Below are 17,449 nucleotides of genomic sequence, written 5' to 3'. Positions count from 1 at the left end.
CAGATTCTCCATTACTGTTCTCCATCCTGATGACCTTGAGCATGAGCACGATGGTGTTGGAGGGCCTCGTCTCTCCAGTATTCTTTCTCCTCCAATTAATCTGAGTAGTCACCATGCTTTGTGTGCCTGGAGAAATCTATAGAAGAAGTGATGTTATTTTAAACGTTGATTGTTATCTGCCTAAGAGTGCACATCTTGCTTTCAACGGTTGAGTTACTCTACACAAATATGCTTGTAGCAAGAATGGAACAAAGGGATAACCCAGGGGAATGACATGCAAACAGCCTCCCAGAGCCATGTGGTTTTTAAACACAAAGGTTAGGAATCTGAACTTAGTAGTCTTAAAATAGACAAGCACAGAAGGGGACATGACAGAACTGCTTGCCCATAGTTCAAATACTTGACTGTTTCAATGCAGCATACTATATTAGAATTATCTGCGTAAACATGTACTTCTCTTGCTAGGCTATATTTTAGATCAGGACTGCACGTTTATTGCCAGTATCCAGAAAAATGCCTGTCTCCTCACAGGGTCCAACATGACCCAATCAGTAAACACCTAAATGAAAGCACAAATAGGTTTGAAGACATAGTCTTTTAGGATGCAGAAATCATATATATGACCGAGATGCAGGCCATCCTTTCAAAAATCCCTTCAAAATAGGACACACATATTCATTTCATCACTTAAAGCATTTGTTTTTAAAACCACATGGGATTCTAATGTCATTGAAATAGCAATACTTTCTCTTACTAGCATCATGATTGAGGGAAATCAATGAGATATATAAATGAGAAATACTCCCAATGTTCCTCAATGGAAAGAGGAACAGCTGCTATTTCAGAGACCACAAAGAGGAAAAGTAAAAATAGTTATTTCCTCCTGCAAGTCTTTCTCCTACATTTAACTTGGGGCCTGTTCTTTCCAAGGCATCAAGAAAAAATGGACTGCCCGTTCTACACTCAAATCAACAGGCTTCCCCAAATAAGTTCAGCAATTAGAAGGCACAGTGGGCTGCTGTGACAGCTCTCAGTCCTGATCACAGGCCAGTGAGCACGCCTCACGCCCCTGCAAAGCATTTTCCCAGCATCTGCATGCCATGTGCTTCTGTCTTGCTTGTCCCCATTCATCCCCTTCAGGCTTCAAGGCAAAGCAACATATGAACATAAGCCTGCCTTCTTTCGTACAAAGTATTTTTCCCGTCTGAGATGTTAGATCTTAAAAGAGGGTGACCTGGCCGGGCGCGGTGGTTCACACCTGCAATCCCAGCACTTTGGGAGGCTGAGGTGGGCGGATCACCTGAGGTCAAGAGTTTGAGACCAGTATGGGCAACGTGGTAAAACCCTGTCTCTACTAAAAATCCAAAAAATTAGCTGGGCATGGTGGTGCATGCCTGTAGTTCAAGCTACTTAGTAGGTTGAGGCAAGAGAATCACTTGAACCCTGGAGGTGGAGGTGGCAGTGAGCCTAGATGGTGCCATTGCACTCCAGCCTGGGCTACAAGAGCGAAACTCCGTCCAAAAAAAAGAAAAGAGGGTGACCTAAGAATTCTGCCAAAGAGAATTCCCAATGATTTATTGTTACTATAATTGCCCTTTATAGATTTTCATATAATGTAGAGACCTGTAGGATGAAATGACCTCAGAGACCATTTAGTAAAATATCTTATTTTTTTGAGATAGGGTCTCGCTCTGTCACCTCCAGCTCTGTCACAGGCTGGAGTACAGTGGCGCATCACAGCTAACTGTAGCCTCGACCTCCCAGGCTCAAGTGATCCTCCCACCTCAGCCTCCCAAGCAGCTGGGACCACAGGAACGCACCACCACACTCAGCTAATTGTTTGACTTTTTGTAGAGATGAGGTCTCACTGTGTTGCCCAGGTGGTTATTAAACTCCTGGGTTCAAGGGATCCTCCCATCTCAGCCTCCCAAAAGGCTGGGATTACAGGTGTCAGCCACCATACCCGGCCAATATCTTCATTTTAAAAATGACAAAATTATCACCCAAAGTCAACAGTTTACTTCAGGGTTCATTCTTTGTGTTGTACATTCCATGGGTTTGGAAAAATGTATAATGACATGTATCCATCACTATGGTATCAGAGTATTTTTATTGCCCTAAAAATCCTCTGTGCTTGGCCTGTTCATCCCTCCCTCCCAATCCCTGATCTTTTTCTTGTCTCCATAGTTTGAGTGATAATGATGTGTGTGGGTTAATCAATTATACCAAATGTATCACTCTGGTGAAGGTTGTTGACATAGAGGGAAGCAACATATGTGTGGGGGTAGGAGGTCTTATGGAACTTCTCTGTACCCTCCTCTCAATTTTGCTTTGAAATTAAAACCACCCTCTAAAAAGTCTTTTTTAAAAATGATGAAAATTGAGACTCTGAGAGGTGACCAAGGTCACAGAGCTGTTTCAAAATAGGCCAAGATTAAAACCCAGTGGACTTACTGTTGCCAGCTTTATGTGCCAGGTGGGCTACCCTACATCCCATAACAGGAAGAAGTTGAGAAATACCTAATGAACAGCCATGGTGAGCTATTTCTTAGAAATACAGGTGACAAATAGAGTTCGGGTACATCCCCTCTAGGTCCAGTGAAATCATCTGCTCATGTGAGTGGCAGAGGAGTGTGATGCATTCTAAAGTTTCCATCTTGGCTTCTGTTTTCATCATCTCCCCTTGCTTCCCCCACCCCCACTTGCCAGCACCTCCACATTTTTGTCCGTGCTGTGCTCTGTGCTCGGAAGGCTTTCTCTCCCATCTTCAGCTGCTCCTCATCCCTAAGGGTGAAGCATCTCATTCAGCACCTCATCTATGAGGTTTTCTTTGGGCAGCATGAATCCCTCCCTCAGATTGTGTTGCTGAATACTTGTAAAAAACACTATAATAGAATTTGTAAGTACTGCTGTTACTTATTAGCCCTCCAATTAGACTGACTTCCATCAGAGCAGGATTGGGTCATAATCAACTTTGTATTTCCAGAAACAAACTCCATGAGAGGGTGAAGGGTATGTACTCAAAAAAAAAAAAAAAAAAAAAAAAAATGCAGACAGAACACAGATCTAACATTTCTTTTTCCACAGTACAGTCTGACACTAGAAAACATTATAAAATAAACATAAATATGGCTTCTACAATGAAGCAGTTTGTAGAATATATTGAATACTATAGATTTAAGAGTTCTGGTAGGACATAAGCTACATATGACTAAAATAGAAAAACAGTTATAATACTATCACATAGTATTGTCATTTTTCATTGTTCTGAAACTGTTCATAACCATTTAGGTTGACTGTAATCATAATAATGGCAATCATTTGCTTTAAAAATCAGAAATAATGTAAAGTATATAAAGTATATAAGGAAGTTTGGTCCTAGCTCATGGGTGCCCAACTGGAGTCATTTTGGAGGGCTGTAAAACCACGAATTATGAGAAGATAGAAGGTACAGATTAAATAATAAATCTATTTATTATTAGAAATTGGCTTATAGGAAATCTATCATATAAATCTAGTTTTAGATTTTAGACCACACAAGAACAAGAGAAAAAAAATCAGCGTCAAGTAAACAGTTCTTGCTTATAGGTCTTGCTGCCTCCAAACCAGGAATTACATTAAATTGTGCTAATGCAAAAAAAAAAAAAAAAACAACAAACAAACAAAAAAAACAGAAAATAAGCTACTTTCAAGTTTCAAGTAAACAACTGTTTGGTTTTTCAAGATTTAAAAAGATAAAATGAGTTTCAACACATTACACAAAGACAGTGAAGCTGTTTTTTCCTAGCACATGTACGATGTACTAATGTGCTATGTGCATTATTCGAACTAAAAAAAATTTAGGTCAAAAAAACATACCTTTTTAAAGCATCTTTTGCTCCACTTCATAGGTTTCTGCAAATTATATTTTCCCCAAACATGAACACAACATTTGATCTATTCATTTATTTTACTTTATAAGGAATTGATAGAAATATAAATGTACATATGCCTAAAAAGTGGCTATCCTACATATGACAGCCTAGAATTTACTAACTCCATAGGTTTTCTGGATATTTCAAGCACACATTAAAACAATTACAGAGAGGACATACATTTATGATTTATGCAAATTAAGGCACATCAATTACAATCTATTTTTTTAAGTTAGTTAAAGAATCTTCATTTATAAAAATTCAAAATATGTCCAAACTCAACTTTTTAGTAGGAATGTTAGTTTGTTGGGTTTGGCCATCTTTTCTTTTTTCACCTTGAAGGTCAAACATGAAACAATGAGGAATGTAGGTCTTTGTAAAACACATAAATACCTGTAACATTTTGAATCATTTGGCCCTTAAAAATATTGCTTAACAAGTTAAACTCAGCTTAATTGTAGGCAAATGCAAGTATACCCAAGACTGGACTATTTTAGTCTGCTTTTGGCTGCAGATTGAACTTCTGTGGCTGGAAAAAATGTTCTTCAATAGCACTGACCAGTTCATTCAGTTCCTTCTTCAATTGCTCAGGATCACTGGAAAATAAGGGGGAAAAAATCCAGGTCAAGGGATTGTTCCAAAGCACAGTTTAAATGCTCCCCCTACACTGATCAAGTGACACGAAAATACAACCTTAAGAAGAGGACTAAAAAGGAAAAAAACAGAACTCCAGAGACTTAAGCATGGAACGTATCTGTTGACTTAGACAAAACACCCCGTGAGACAATATGCATTATTATCCCCAAAGATTTTTCCAAGGTCTGAACCACAAACAAAGTTATCCTTTGCTCTTCTCATAAGAATTTGTAAGAAACACAATTTTTGGCCTAGCATCCCTAAAAGATCTGTAATATTTGTACCTAAGGGTGTAGAGAAAACTTTCATGATGTCAGTTGCCATTAAATCCTGCTAAACTTTTACAAACATCTGTGTTAACTCCTCAGTCTCCCAGAACACAGACATTCATGATGATGTCTGCCCTCAAACTACTAGCATCTAAGCTACAGCCTTGTCTATAAGGCCTTTCTAGAGTGAACAGCGATGGGGAGCCTCCGGGTGGGTGTGAGGAGTCAAACACCAAGAAATCAGACCCCTGTGATCATATCATAAAGAAACTATTTCTTGAACCAAACAGTCACAACTAAAGTATAAACAAAAATCTGGGGAGATAAATCCCTCCAAGAAAATCAAGTTTTCAGGGCTGTGGGAAACATTCATTCATATACAAACATTTGAAAGGTAAGTGACAGATAAAACTGACTTGCAGTTAAAGAGGTTTCCAGCATCTTCAGTAGCCTAGTGTGAGTACTCTAAGTACTTAACACCAAAAAGTTAAATTTAAAAAACTAAATCCTTTGTACTTTCCATTACTTCACACTCTTCATACCATCTTTAACATACGCAGAGTTTAATAGAAATCTCTACAATTAGTTAAAATCATTTCAACATTGTAATAGCTAAACAGCATTTTAACAGCTAAAGCAATCCATTTCATTGTAGACATTAATTCTGGCTCTATACTTACTAGCTCTGTGCCCTTGGGCAAGTGGCTTGGCCTCTCTAAGGCCCAGATTCCTCATTTGTAAAATTGGGATAAAGACTTTACCTTCTCAAGAGAGTTGCTGTACAGATTGCGATAAATTATATAAAGCAACTAGCACTGAACCCAGCCCAAAGACCTCAATAAACGTAGCTATCATTATAATTATTTTTATCCCTACTGGCAACATATAAAGTAATTATGCTTTTTAAGTATATATGAATTATATCAGTTTTCTTTTCCTTCTCCATAAATGTGCTTTGAAGAAAATAACAGTTCTCAGGAAGGCATGTAAGCTAATCATTTTTTAAAAGTATACTTAAAACTAAAACTCAGTGAAATTACTGATTACTAATTTAGTATTCAAGTTTATTTCTTAATCATGACATGAGTGAACATTATGATTCATGTATATACTGATATAATGTTTTTGATATTGCATTTTATGTGTGAAAAAGAAGTCAGTACCACAGTGTAAAATTCAGTGGTACGATTCTTAAAACAAAAGTTTTGTGTTACTATTCTCCATCCTAATCAATAACTGTTTCATTTGTTAAATTAATGTTTGAAAACACTTCATAACATCTTTAAAAATAACAGGACACATCCTATAATCATTTAAGCCAGGGATTCCTGTTTCTGAAAAGTCTAAATCTAGATGGATCTCTTTATCGGAATGTTTAGGAAAGTATCATGCATAATTAGGCATTTATTTTTCTCTAATCATGAAAAACCATTTAAGCTAAATGACAAGTAAATACAATGCAGTGTTCTTGATTTGGTTATAAATACAGAGAAAACAGCTATTTTGGGGACTTTTGGGAATGTCTGAATTTATGTGTCAATTTGGCTAGGATAGTGTCTCCAGTTATTCAAACACTAATGTTGTGATGCTGTGAAGGTATCTTGTAGGTGTGATTAATATCTATAATCAGTTGATTTTAAGTAAAGGAGATTATCTTAGACAATGTGGATGGGCTAGATTCTATCTGAAAGGCACTGGGAATGGAACTGAGGTTTTCCTGAAGAATTCCACCTGTAGATGGTAACTTTAACCCATGCCTCAGAGTTCCAGGCTCCCTTTCTGGACAGCCTCTGGATTTAAGACTTGCGGAGCCAGCCCCCATAATCAATTGCACAAGTTGATTCCTTGCAAACAATGTCTTAATAGATACATTCTACTGCTTCTGTTGGTCTACTGGAACCCTACCTAGTACCATTATTATCTGTTTGCCTTAATATTAAGAGAGTATTCTTAAGAGATGCATATTAGGAGTGAAGTATCATGAAGTCTTATGATATGTCATGAAATATCACAGAGTCTTTCAAATGGTACAGAAAAATCTCAAATACATAACATATACGGTGAGAGAGCAAATATTGCAAAATGTTAGCAATTGCTGAGTCTGGATTGGGGTCAAGAAACTGTGGTTCATGTAGTTTTACTGGAACACAGCCATGCCCATTCCTTTACGCATATGGCTGCTGTCTGACTACATTAGCAGAGCTGAGCAGTGGTGACAGAAACCCCATGTCTGCAAATCCTAAAATATTTACTATCTGGCTCTTTACATAAAAAGTTTGGTCTGAGTGAAGGGTACGTGGGTATTCATTGCATTCTTATTCCAACATTTCTGTAGGTTTGAAACTGTTCAAAATAAAAAGTTGGACAAAACTAAAGACATCTCCCCCAAGAAAAAAATATTTTTAAAGGAGCACATACTTGAATAGGATTTTCCATCTTAGTTGAAATTCTATAATTGAAATCCATGACATAAGGCATATTCATAATATTTAAGCTTTTCAGGAAAGAAGGAAATCTTAGTCAAGACTAAGGCTCACGCCTGTAATCCCAACACTTTGGGAGGCTGAGGCTGGTGAATCACTTGAGGCCAGGAGTTTGAGACCAGCCTGGCCAACATGATGAAACCTTGTCTCTACTAAAAAAAAAAAAATAAAAATAAATTAGCTGGGTGTGGTGGTGCGTATCTGTAATCTTATCAGGAGGCTGAGGCACAAGAATCACTTGAACCCCAGAGGCGGAGTTTGCATTGAGCCAAGATTCCACCACTGCACTCCAGCCTGGGCAACAGAGAGAGACTCAGTCTCAAAAATAACCAAAAAAACAACAAAAACTTTATTGCTGTTGTACGTTAGGTATGCTGGTGCCTTGCTTAAGCCCTGACCACATATCCATCGACTGACATAGTGCTGAATATCCCATTTAATAAATGGAAACAATGTTTCAATGAATATAATAAAAGGACAAATTTTCAAGGTTTTTTCACGAATTTATAAGCTAACATTTGAATTTAAGTCCACTCAATAAGCCATGTGAAAAATGTTAATACCATAAAACCCTAAACATTTAAATAGTGTTATTATTACAAAGGAAAGCTTTCCGAAATATAAGATATATTTTCATCAGATAATGAAAAGCAGTGGACAAGATATAGAAAAAACAGATCCTTAAGTTGGACTGTTTAGTTGGAATGTCCATTTCCTTTTAAAAGAACGAAACATAGAAACAAGAAAACACTAAATAAGAAAGAATTACAAAAAAATGTTTACCAAAAACTATATGCAATATAGCAGCAAAGAGCTTACTACCTAATGCACATGAAAACAAGGTTCTTGCATAATACTACAATAAAATATTGGTAATCCATAATTGTTAGAAAATGAGCTTTTATATATGTTCACTTAATAGTTGAGTTTTTGCGCTTTAAGCACAAAAAGGTTTTGAATGGGAATCCATAGTGAAAATATATTACACAGTCCCATGACTTCTTAAATATCTCTTTATTGAACATCTTGACATTTGAGAGCCATAAGCATGACTGTGTTGTACTGGAGCTGTATTCTGGGCTCATTTGGGTATAGAACGCAGTTTCCCTCATGATAAACTCATGGAATGGTGAGTTTTCTAAGTCCTTGTGTCCATGTTTTCTAGTTTTGTTTTGTTTTAATATTTCCTTTCGTGCTATCAGCAGTCACTTCTCCTTGCCTAAGAAAAGTTTGCTGTAATTTCCCATTCCTCTAATTTGCTACATTTAATCTGCTAATAGCTTGGCAATTTAAGATGCTCAGGAATTTTCATCTGTTTTTATTTGCATAAAATTCAAGTTTGATTCACAAGGCTGGAAAAACTCTTCTATGAGCAAAGCTTTGGTTTGTCTATGTTGTCACAATTACCTAGACGGGTGCTGTTTACTACAGTGGCCATTAGCCACACGTGGCTATCAAGAACTTGAAATGTGGCAAGTGCCACTGAGGAACTGAATTTTTAATTTTATGAAGTTGAGTTAATTGAGTTCAAGTTTTAAAACTGATACTTGATTCAGTTACTAGAAAACAAGTATGTTTAGAATACTCTGCATATTAAAATCTACTTTGTCTACTCTAAATTTTATTAACTCTACAGATCAAGCATTTCTGATAAAAACGGAGCATTCGAATTGAGATATGCTCTAAGTGTAAAATTACTGAATCAATTTTGAGGACTTTTTTCCAAAGGGAAAAAAAAGAATGTAAAACATCTCATTAATAATATTTACACTGATTACATGTTGTAATAATTTTTGGATATAGTAGGTTACGTAAAATATATTATTGAAATTAATTTCACCTGTTTCTTTTTACGCTTTTAAAAGGTGACAAGTAGAAAATCAAAATTGCACCTGTGGATTGCATTTTAGTTCTGTCGGACAGCACAGACTTAATTCACTTTTTACAAAAACTTTTCCTGATTTTCAACTGTATTCTGAATAGGGAAATGCTGGTTAACCGCACGTTGGATAGGCATGAAATATCACACTGACACACACTAAGGACATGCACTGAGCTTGTTAAGGTGCAAAATGTTAAGTTGTTGCAGAGTGACCAACTCAAACACTTTACCGAGGTCATAGACACTTGAACCTGAAGCTACCAGCCCATCAGCTCTTTGGTAGCAACGGCTCTCTCTGGTGAGGCTCTCTGCGCCCCCGCTGGAATCCAGCACAGACCTGTGTACAACGGGTACTCAGAGATACTTCCTGAATGCATGTGGAATGGATTATAATTTATTTTATCAGAGACATGGGAAGACTGAAGTTTGAGAAAAAGAGAAAATCTCATTGGTGTTAGCCACCAATTGAAAAGTGTTTAGAAAAAGGCACTTTTATTACTATACTGAAATAAGGATAAAATTTTCCCATACAAAGAAATTTAGGACAAAAGTAAAAAAGTAAAAAGTAAGCTTTTCCCTGGATGCTCAGACCGACTGTTAATATTACAATATTGGGGCAGGTTCTGAAATAGGATTTCTAATTAAATTACCTATTAGGAAGATGGAACATTTTACTTGGCATTTGAATAGAACCAGTTAGGAAGTCTGGGGGATAAAAATCACACCACCTGCCATCCACATCATACCTGTTTCCAGGTGGGGCACACAGCTCTGCATAGTACTTGATTTTGGGCTCTGTCCCACTGGTGCGCATCGTGGCCACGCCTCCATTGGCAAAGGTGAAGGTGATCATTTGGCTGCTTTTACTAGTGGGAAGAACCTAGGAATTAATGCACACATTATAAATTTAAATAGTAACATTCTGGCCTAACCAATATCTTCCCTTGCATAAGTAAGAAAATAAATGCCAAACATTTCTTTTCTATTGGTTAGAAAAGAAAAACATTTTGCAGGAAATCAGAAAATGTACTCCACATGAATGAAATACTAAATGATGGTAATTTACGAAAATGTGGTCTACTAAATGGAATACTATTCAGCCTTAAAAGAGAAGGAAATCCTGTCATTTGCAACAATATGGATGAACCTGGAAGATATTATGTTGAGTGAAATAAGCCAGGCACAGAAAAACAAATGCTGCATGATCTCACCTATATGTGGCATACAAAAAGGTTGAACTCACAGAGGCAGAGAGCAGAATAGTGGTTACCAGGGACTGACTGGGGGAGGTGGGTGAGGGTAAGGAAGGGGGAGTTTGGGGAGATGCTGGTCAAAGGGCATAGAGTTTCAGTTAGAAGAAAAGTTCAAGAGATCTATTGTACAATACAGTGACTATAGTTAATAATGATGCACTACATACTTGAAAATTGCTAAGAGAGTAGATTTTAAGTGTTCTCACTACAAATACATGATAAGTATGTGAGGTAATATATGCTAATTAAATTGATTTAGCCATCACAATGTACACATTATTTTAAAACATCAGATTGTACATCATAAATGTATACAATTTTTATTTGTGAATTAACATAACTAAATTAATTTTAAATAAAGAAAATTAAGTAACTTTGTGTATTAGCTTTTACTTCCCTAGTTCTATTGAAGTTATTAAAGTTTTATTAAAACATATCATTTCATAAGATATAGACTTAAATAGATTAACACACTACAAAAAAAAAAAAACCCAAACTAGATCATAGTTACTGTTACAAAGTGAATCTTTGCAAAGAAAATTCCATAAGGAGCTTTTTTTTTTTTTTTTTTTTTTATATAAATAAAGCTTTCAGGCTGGGCGCGGTGGCTCATGCCTGTAATACCAGCACTTTGGGAGGCCAAGGAGGGTGGACCACGTGAGGCCAGGAGTTGGAGACAAGCCTGGCCAACATGGCAAAATCCGGTCTCTACTAAAAATACAAAAATTAGCCAGGCATGGTGGCAGGCGCCTAATCTCAGCTACTCAGGAAGCTGAGGCAGGAGAATCACTTGAACCCGGGAGGCGGATGTTGCAGTGAGCCGAGATTGCGCCATTGCCCTCCAGCCTGGGTAACAGAGGAAACTATGTTGAAAAAGAAAAAGAAAGAGAAAAAGAAAAGGAAAGGAAAAAAAAAAGCTTCTATAAGAAAATAAATGCCATATAAACTTACTGGTTAGAAAAGAAAATGGTCTCGAGGAAATGGTTTATTTATATTTGATAGGTCCCAAAACTCCATTAAAACTACAGAAGTACTTTCAATAGCAGAAACACACGGGCAAAGAGACAAAGAGGAGGTAGCAGCTGATAGGGCTGCCAACCCAGCACACAAGTCAGAAAACAGATGGAGGCACAGAACTGGTATGGACCCAGAGAAGGAAATCTGAGTACTTGCGGAAGGAGACATGGGTGAGAACCAAAGCAAGGCACTCTGCAAAATCCTGGCCAAGCTCAAGAACCAGAGGCACCAGGTACTGCGAAAGGCAGATGTGAGGCAGGGGCGGAAAGCAGGAACAGCGTCTGAAAGAAGCTCTTAGACTCTGGTTCCTTGCCCTGAGCCCACACCGTCACAGAACCACCTCTTCTCTATTTCTGCAGGAGATGGTTTAAATTCTCTGCAGATTAAATCAGAAACATTCAGGAGTTGGGGAACCTGGGCAGGGCATGATGAAAACAGAGGGATCAAGTAGAAGCCCTCCGGCTGACACCCCCAGCTCTGCCCCAGTCATGCCTCCAGGGCCTTGGCATCTCATCTTATAATCCTTGGGTAGGTGATTAAGGTCTCATTAAATCAGACAGGGGATCCCCTTATAAAGCTAACTTGCTACCAATATCCTCCGCGTGAAGTATGTCATTTGATCTGCATATGTACACAGAGCTTCCAATCAGTTCTTAGGTGCCCAAAGGATAATTAAGGATCATCAGACTTTTGGGGAAAGACATCAGATAAAAGACAAAGTCCAAAACAAACAGAATAAAAAGAACTTGGTGGAAATAAAGAAAATGTAGGAGAAAAAGAAGACGTATATTTTTAAAAAACTATAATTAGGTCTATAATCCTTAGAGAGATAAGATATTGTTTACATTAAAAAAAATATCACCCTGGGCAACACAGCAAGATCCTGTGTTACTAAACTAAAAACCTTAGCCGGGCATGGTGGCACACACCTGTAGTCCCGGGTACTCAGGAGGCTGAAGCAGGAGGATCGCGTGAGCCCAGGAGATCAAGGCTGCACTGAGCTATGATCACGCGACTGCACTCCAGCTTGGGTGGAAGAGCAAGACCCTGTTTCAATAGGACACTATTTTTAATAAATTAGAGAGTTATAACTGAAATAGCCAACAGAGGCGCTGAAAGCTAAAGCTAAGGAAATCTCCCAAAAAAAACAGAAGAAGAAAGAAAGAAACAAGAAAAGTAGAACATCAGTCTTCGAGAGCCAGCATCGAAGAACTTTTCAAGAAACGAAAAACTGAAAATGCAGGGGAGGTGGTTATTTCAAAAAACAACCAATTAGCTCCCTTTCTTGACACATAATCTAGAAAACTTCTCAGAACTAAAATAAATGATTCTACAGACCAAGTATCTAGAAACATGAATAAAAAGGGACCTATACTATAGCATATCACTGTGAAATTTTAGAACCTGAAGCTTAGAGAAAAGTTCCTAAAATCTTCCCAGAGGAAAAAGCAAACAAAACAAGTTGTATGATAAGGACTGAATAAGTATGGCATCAATAACCTTACATGCAGCATACAGTAGGCCTTAACTATCTGCTGAAAAAAGAAGGATGGGAGGCTCAGCAGCAATGCTGGAAGCCCAATAATAATGGAGCAATGCTTGCAAACTGTGAGTCAATGAAGTGTGAGGACAGAATAAGACATTTTCAGACCTAAATGCCACCAAAAACTTACTATCCAACAACTTGTTCTCGGAAAGCTATTAGAAGATGTGATCTAGGAAAATAAATATAGAAAGAGGAAGCCATGAGGTCTAGGAGCAAGGGACACAACCCTGGAGAAGGGCATTCCCAGGATGACAGCTGTGCACCCAACCAAGAAAGCAGCTGGCCCAGCCAGGTGGAGGAACCAGGAGAGTGGCCATTGGACATGGACCAGGAAAACCCTACTGAGAGGCATTTGAAGGATTTGGGAAAAACTACTGACAGGTAGATAGAAATCCAGGCAAATGGAAGAACAAAGCAACTATTACTACATGAATTAAGGCAGGTGCAGTAGCTTACGCCTGTAATCCCAGTCCTTTGGGAGGCTAAGGCAAGAGGATCACCTGAGACCTGCCTGGGGAAACATAGGGAGAGACTCCTCTCTCCAAAAAAAAAAAAAAAAAAAAAAAAAAAAGCTGGGCATGATGGCATACCCTTGGTTCTAGCTACTCAGGAGGGTGAGGTGTGAGGATCACTTGAGCCTGGGAGGTCAAGGCTACAGGGAGCTGTGATCATGCCATTCACTCCAGCTTAAGTGACTAAGTGACACAGCAAGACCCTGTCTCCGAGAAAAAAAAAAGGTACAGGAAATACAATTCTCTATACAAATTAGGGAAACCTAATCAAAATACACTACTTAGCTAGCAGGCAACGGCAGTTACTAGTCATAATAACAAAAGCATGGAATCTGATTTAACCAAAAGGTGTGGCATAAACGTACTGTGAGGATGGGGAGAAGACGATTATTAAATATAGAAATTGTAAGAACTAAATCTTTATCTCAAAAATAGAAAATCAACAAATTGTAACGCTGGTGTATCACAACATCACTATATGAACACATGCTTTACAAATGTGGTCTTGGTGGCATGGCAATGAGGTGGCAGGGGTGGGACTGCCATGTTTCATCATAAGCGTTTTCATATTATTTCTGTTTTTAAAATATGCTGTGTGCCAATGAAAATGAAAAACAGAACAAAGTAAACATCAAAGAACGTGCTAAACATCTCATAAGAATATTCTTACTTTCTTCCCCCAACCCCCTGACATAGTTAGCAACACTCTTCTGCTACCTTTGGGTCCTTTTGTCTCCAGTGTAGGATCTGCATGGTGTGAAGAATGCAAACTCAGGCTTTACAGCCAACAGCTCCCACACACTCAGAGAACAGAGTAAACTAACTAGAAAACAAACAGTGGTTCTCAAAGTGAGGACCAGTTGCATCAGTACCACCTGGGACCTTGTTAGAAATGAACATTTTTGGCTCCTACCCCAGACCTACTGAATCAGAAAGTGCAGGTGTGGGCTCCAGCACTGTTTTCGCCAGCCTTCTTGGTTACTGATGCTCCTGCAAGTGCGAGAACTGACAGGGAGAGAATGCTGGATCCTGAGACAGAAAACCCAGATTCTCCCTGGACCACCCCCAACTAAGCTCTGTGACCACAGACAGGTTCCACACTGCTGAGCACTTATTGCTTATTGCCTAAGGTGCTAAATGACCATAAAGGTTTTGATGACTTGTTCCTCTTTTTTTTTTTTTTGAGACAAAGTCTTGCTTTGTCATCCAGGCTAGAGTGCAGTGGTGCAATCTCAGCTCACTACAACCTCTGCCTCCCGGGTTCAAGCAGTTCTCCTGCTTCACCCTCCTGAGTAGCTGGGATTATAGGTATATGCCACCACACCCAGCTAATTTTTGTATTTTTAGCAGAGATGGGATTTCACCATGCTGGCCTTGAACTCCTGACCTCAAGTGATCCACCGGCCTCGGCCTCCCAAAGTGCTGGGATTACAGGTGTGAGCCACCGCTCCCGGCCTAGTAGAATCTCTTTTAGTTCTAGCCTATGGTTTTTAACTTACCACGCCCGGCTAATTTTTGTCTTTTTTAATAGAGACCAGGTTTTGCCATGTTGGCCAGCCTAGTCTTGAACTCCTGACCCTCAAGTGATTTGCCCACCTCAGCCTCCCAAAGTGGTGGGATTACAGGCATAAGCCACCACACCCGGCTTCCATATATTTTTTATAGCTTATTTATAATCACGCCTAAGTGCCTAAAATCACTTTCAGTTAATTGTATGATTAAATAATTTGTTCAAATTATTTTAAAAGATAAATAGAAAAAAGGTTGGTTGAGAAGAGAAGACATTACTTACAGCTTTCTTATCAGGCTGGCTATCATCATAGCCAGTTGTAAGGTCCCTAATGGCAGAAATTTCAAATTTGCCACAAGCTTTTGGATAATTATTTTTTCCATCGTAGTTTCTGAGGTTTTCAAATAATTTCTTAATGGTGTCTTGATCATGGCAGATAAAATAGGAAGCTTTAGTAATATGGTAGCCATACCTATCAAACAAATACAAATTCATGCATATGAGGAACAAATACTTTTGTAGGGTGGACACAGAACATGTACCAACCAGTGTATTCTAAAATAAATATGGCTGGGCGTGGTGGCTCACGCCTGTATTCCCAGCACTTTGTGAGGCCAAGGTGGGCGAATCACCTGAGGTCAGGAGTTTGAGAACAGCCTGGCCAACATGGTGAAACCTCGTCTCTACTAAAAATACAAAACTTAGCCGGGTATGGTAGCAGGCACCTGTAGTCACAGCTACTCTGGAGGCTGAGACAGGAAAATCACTTGAACTCAGGAGGTGGAGGATTCAGTGAGCCAAGATTGTACCATTGCACTCCAGCCTGGGCAACGAGAAACTCCGTCTCAAAAGAATAAAATAAAAATAAAAATAAAAATAAAATAAGTAAAATAAAATAAAAAATAATAAAATAAATGTAATAGCCATAACTGACTCCAAAGGAATAATTTTTACAAGACCATTAAAAAAGAGGGCCAGGCCAGGCACAGTGGCTCATGCCTGTAATTCCAGCACTTTGGGAGGCTGAGATGGGTGGATCACCTGAGGTTAGGAGTTCGAAACCAGCCTGGCCAACATGGTGAAACCCCCAGCTACTAAAAATACAAAAATTAGCTAGGTGTGGGGACGCCTGTGATCCCAGCTACTAGGGAGGCTGAGGTAGCAGAATTGCTTGAACCCGGGAAGCAGAGGTTGCAGTAAGCTGAGATCATGCTACTGCACTCCAGCCTAGGTGGCAGAGCCAGACCCCGTCTCAAAAAAAAAAAAAAAGAGAGGTCCAACAATCTACCCCAGGGATCACCAAATGACTGCCTGGTCTTCCACCTGCATTTGCACAGACAGCCACGTCACACCCATCACTTTCTGTATTATGTCTGGATGCTTATGCACTACATAGGCAAGGCAGAGTTGAGTTATTGCTACAAAAAATAAATAGATGTATTATGAAGACATTTAATCTTTTTTGACATCGGACACTTAAAATCACGTTCTTTTATGTTGTCATTTGTTAAGAATTAATGCAATCAGGAATAGTAATTACTAAGTGGTTAAGTATCAAAAGGAAAAGGTGATCTCTTTAGTTTTTTTTTTTTTTTTTTTTTGAGACAGAGTTTAGCTCTTGTCGCCCAGGCTGCAGTGCAATGGTGCGATCTCGGCTCACTGCAACCTCTGCCTCCCAGGTTCAAGCAATTCTCCTGCCTCAGCCTCCCGAGTAGCTGGGATTACAGGGGCCCACCACCATGCCCAGCTAATTTTTGTATGGTTAGTAGAGACGGGGTTTCACCATGTTGGCCAGTCTGGTCTCAAACTCCTGACTTCAGGTGATCCACCCGCCTCAGCCTCCCAAAGTGCTGGGATTATAGGCGTGAGCCATTGTGCCCTGCCTTATTTAATTTTTATATGAAATAGAATTCATCACCAAAATAAAAGCATTAGAAAGGATATTAGTATCTCATGCATAAGTATATAACAGAACATTTCAAAATATTATTTCGATCCAACAGAGTCAATAACAACTTACTCCACATAAATGGCCTTTAGTTGCTGAGACAAAGACAAATTCTTGGTTGCTAGAAAGCTAGCCAACTCTGCACTTATGACAGCGGCACTGACTCCATCTTTGTCCAGAACAAAAGGGCAGCACATGTATCCTGCAGAAACACACGTCATACATACATCTATACAATACAGTGTCAAACCACATGTGAGTATGAATCCTGGCTACTGCATATTAGAGGTTGTACAGTGTTGCGTGTATGCTCGTTTCTCATTAACTACCTTATGTTTAAGACTTTAGCCCACTGCCTAGGCCACAGCAGGCCTTCAAGAAGTATTTGCTGAAGAACCTGCAAGATTTTCCCTCCTGGCCACATTGTGCTCAATCACTAGAGTCATGAAACTCCTTCCAGCTCATGAAATTGTTTCTAA

At 38.8% G+C, this 17,449-nt stretch overlaps 1 protein-coding gene across 1 annotated transcript in view; it reads right to left on the bottom strand.

Annotated features, from left to right (window-relative positions):
* Positions 1-3,930: 3,930 nt before the first annotated feature.
* The window catches only part of PGM2 (phosphoglucomutase 2), a 35,154-nt gene continuing 21,635 nt past the window's right edge, over positions 3,931-17,449 (bottom strand). The window contains exons 11-14 of the mRNA XM_015138198.3: positions 17,043-17,172; positions 15,305-15,494; positions 9,931-10,064; positions 3,931-4,510 (exon numbers count right to left, since the gene is read on the bottom strand). Of these exons, the coding sequence (XP_014993684.1) occupies positions 4,408-4,510; positions 9,931-10,064; positions 15,305-15,494; positions 17,043-17,172 (557 nt within the window). The 3' untranslated portion in view covers positions 3,931-4,407. The remainder of the gene's footprint in view (positions 4,511-9,930; positions 10,065-15,304; positions 15,495-17,042; positions 17,173-17,449) is intronic.

The sequence above is a fragment of the Macaca mulatta genome, chromosome 5, assembly GCF_049350105.2.
Source record: "Macaca mulatta isolate MMU2019108-1 chromosome 5, T2T-MMU8v2.0, whole genome shotgun sequence".
NCBI lineage: Eukaryota > Metazoa > Chordata > Mammalia > Primates > Cercopithecidae > Macaca > Macaca mulatta.
This window is presented reverse-complemented; position numbering and strand designations above follow the sequence as displayed.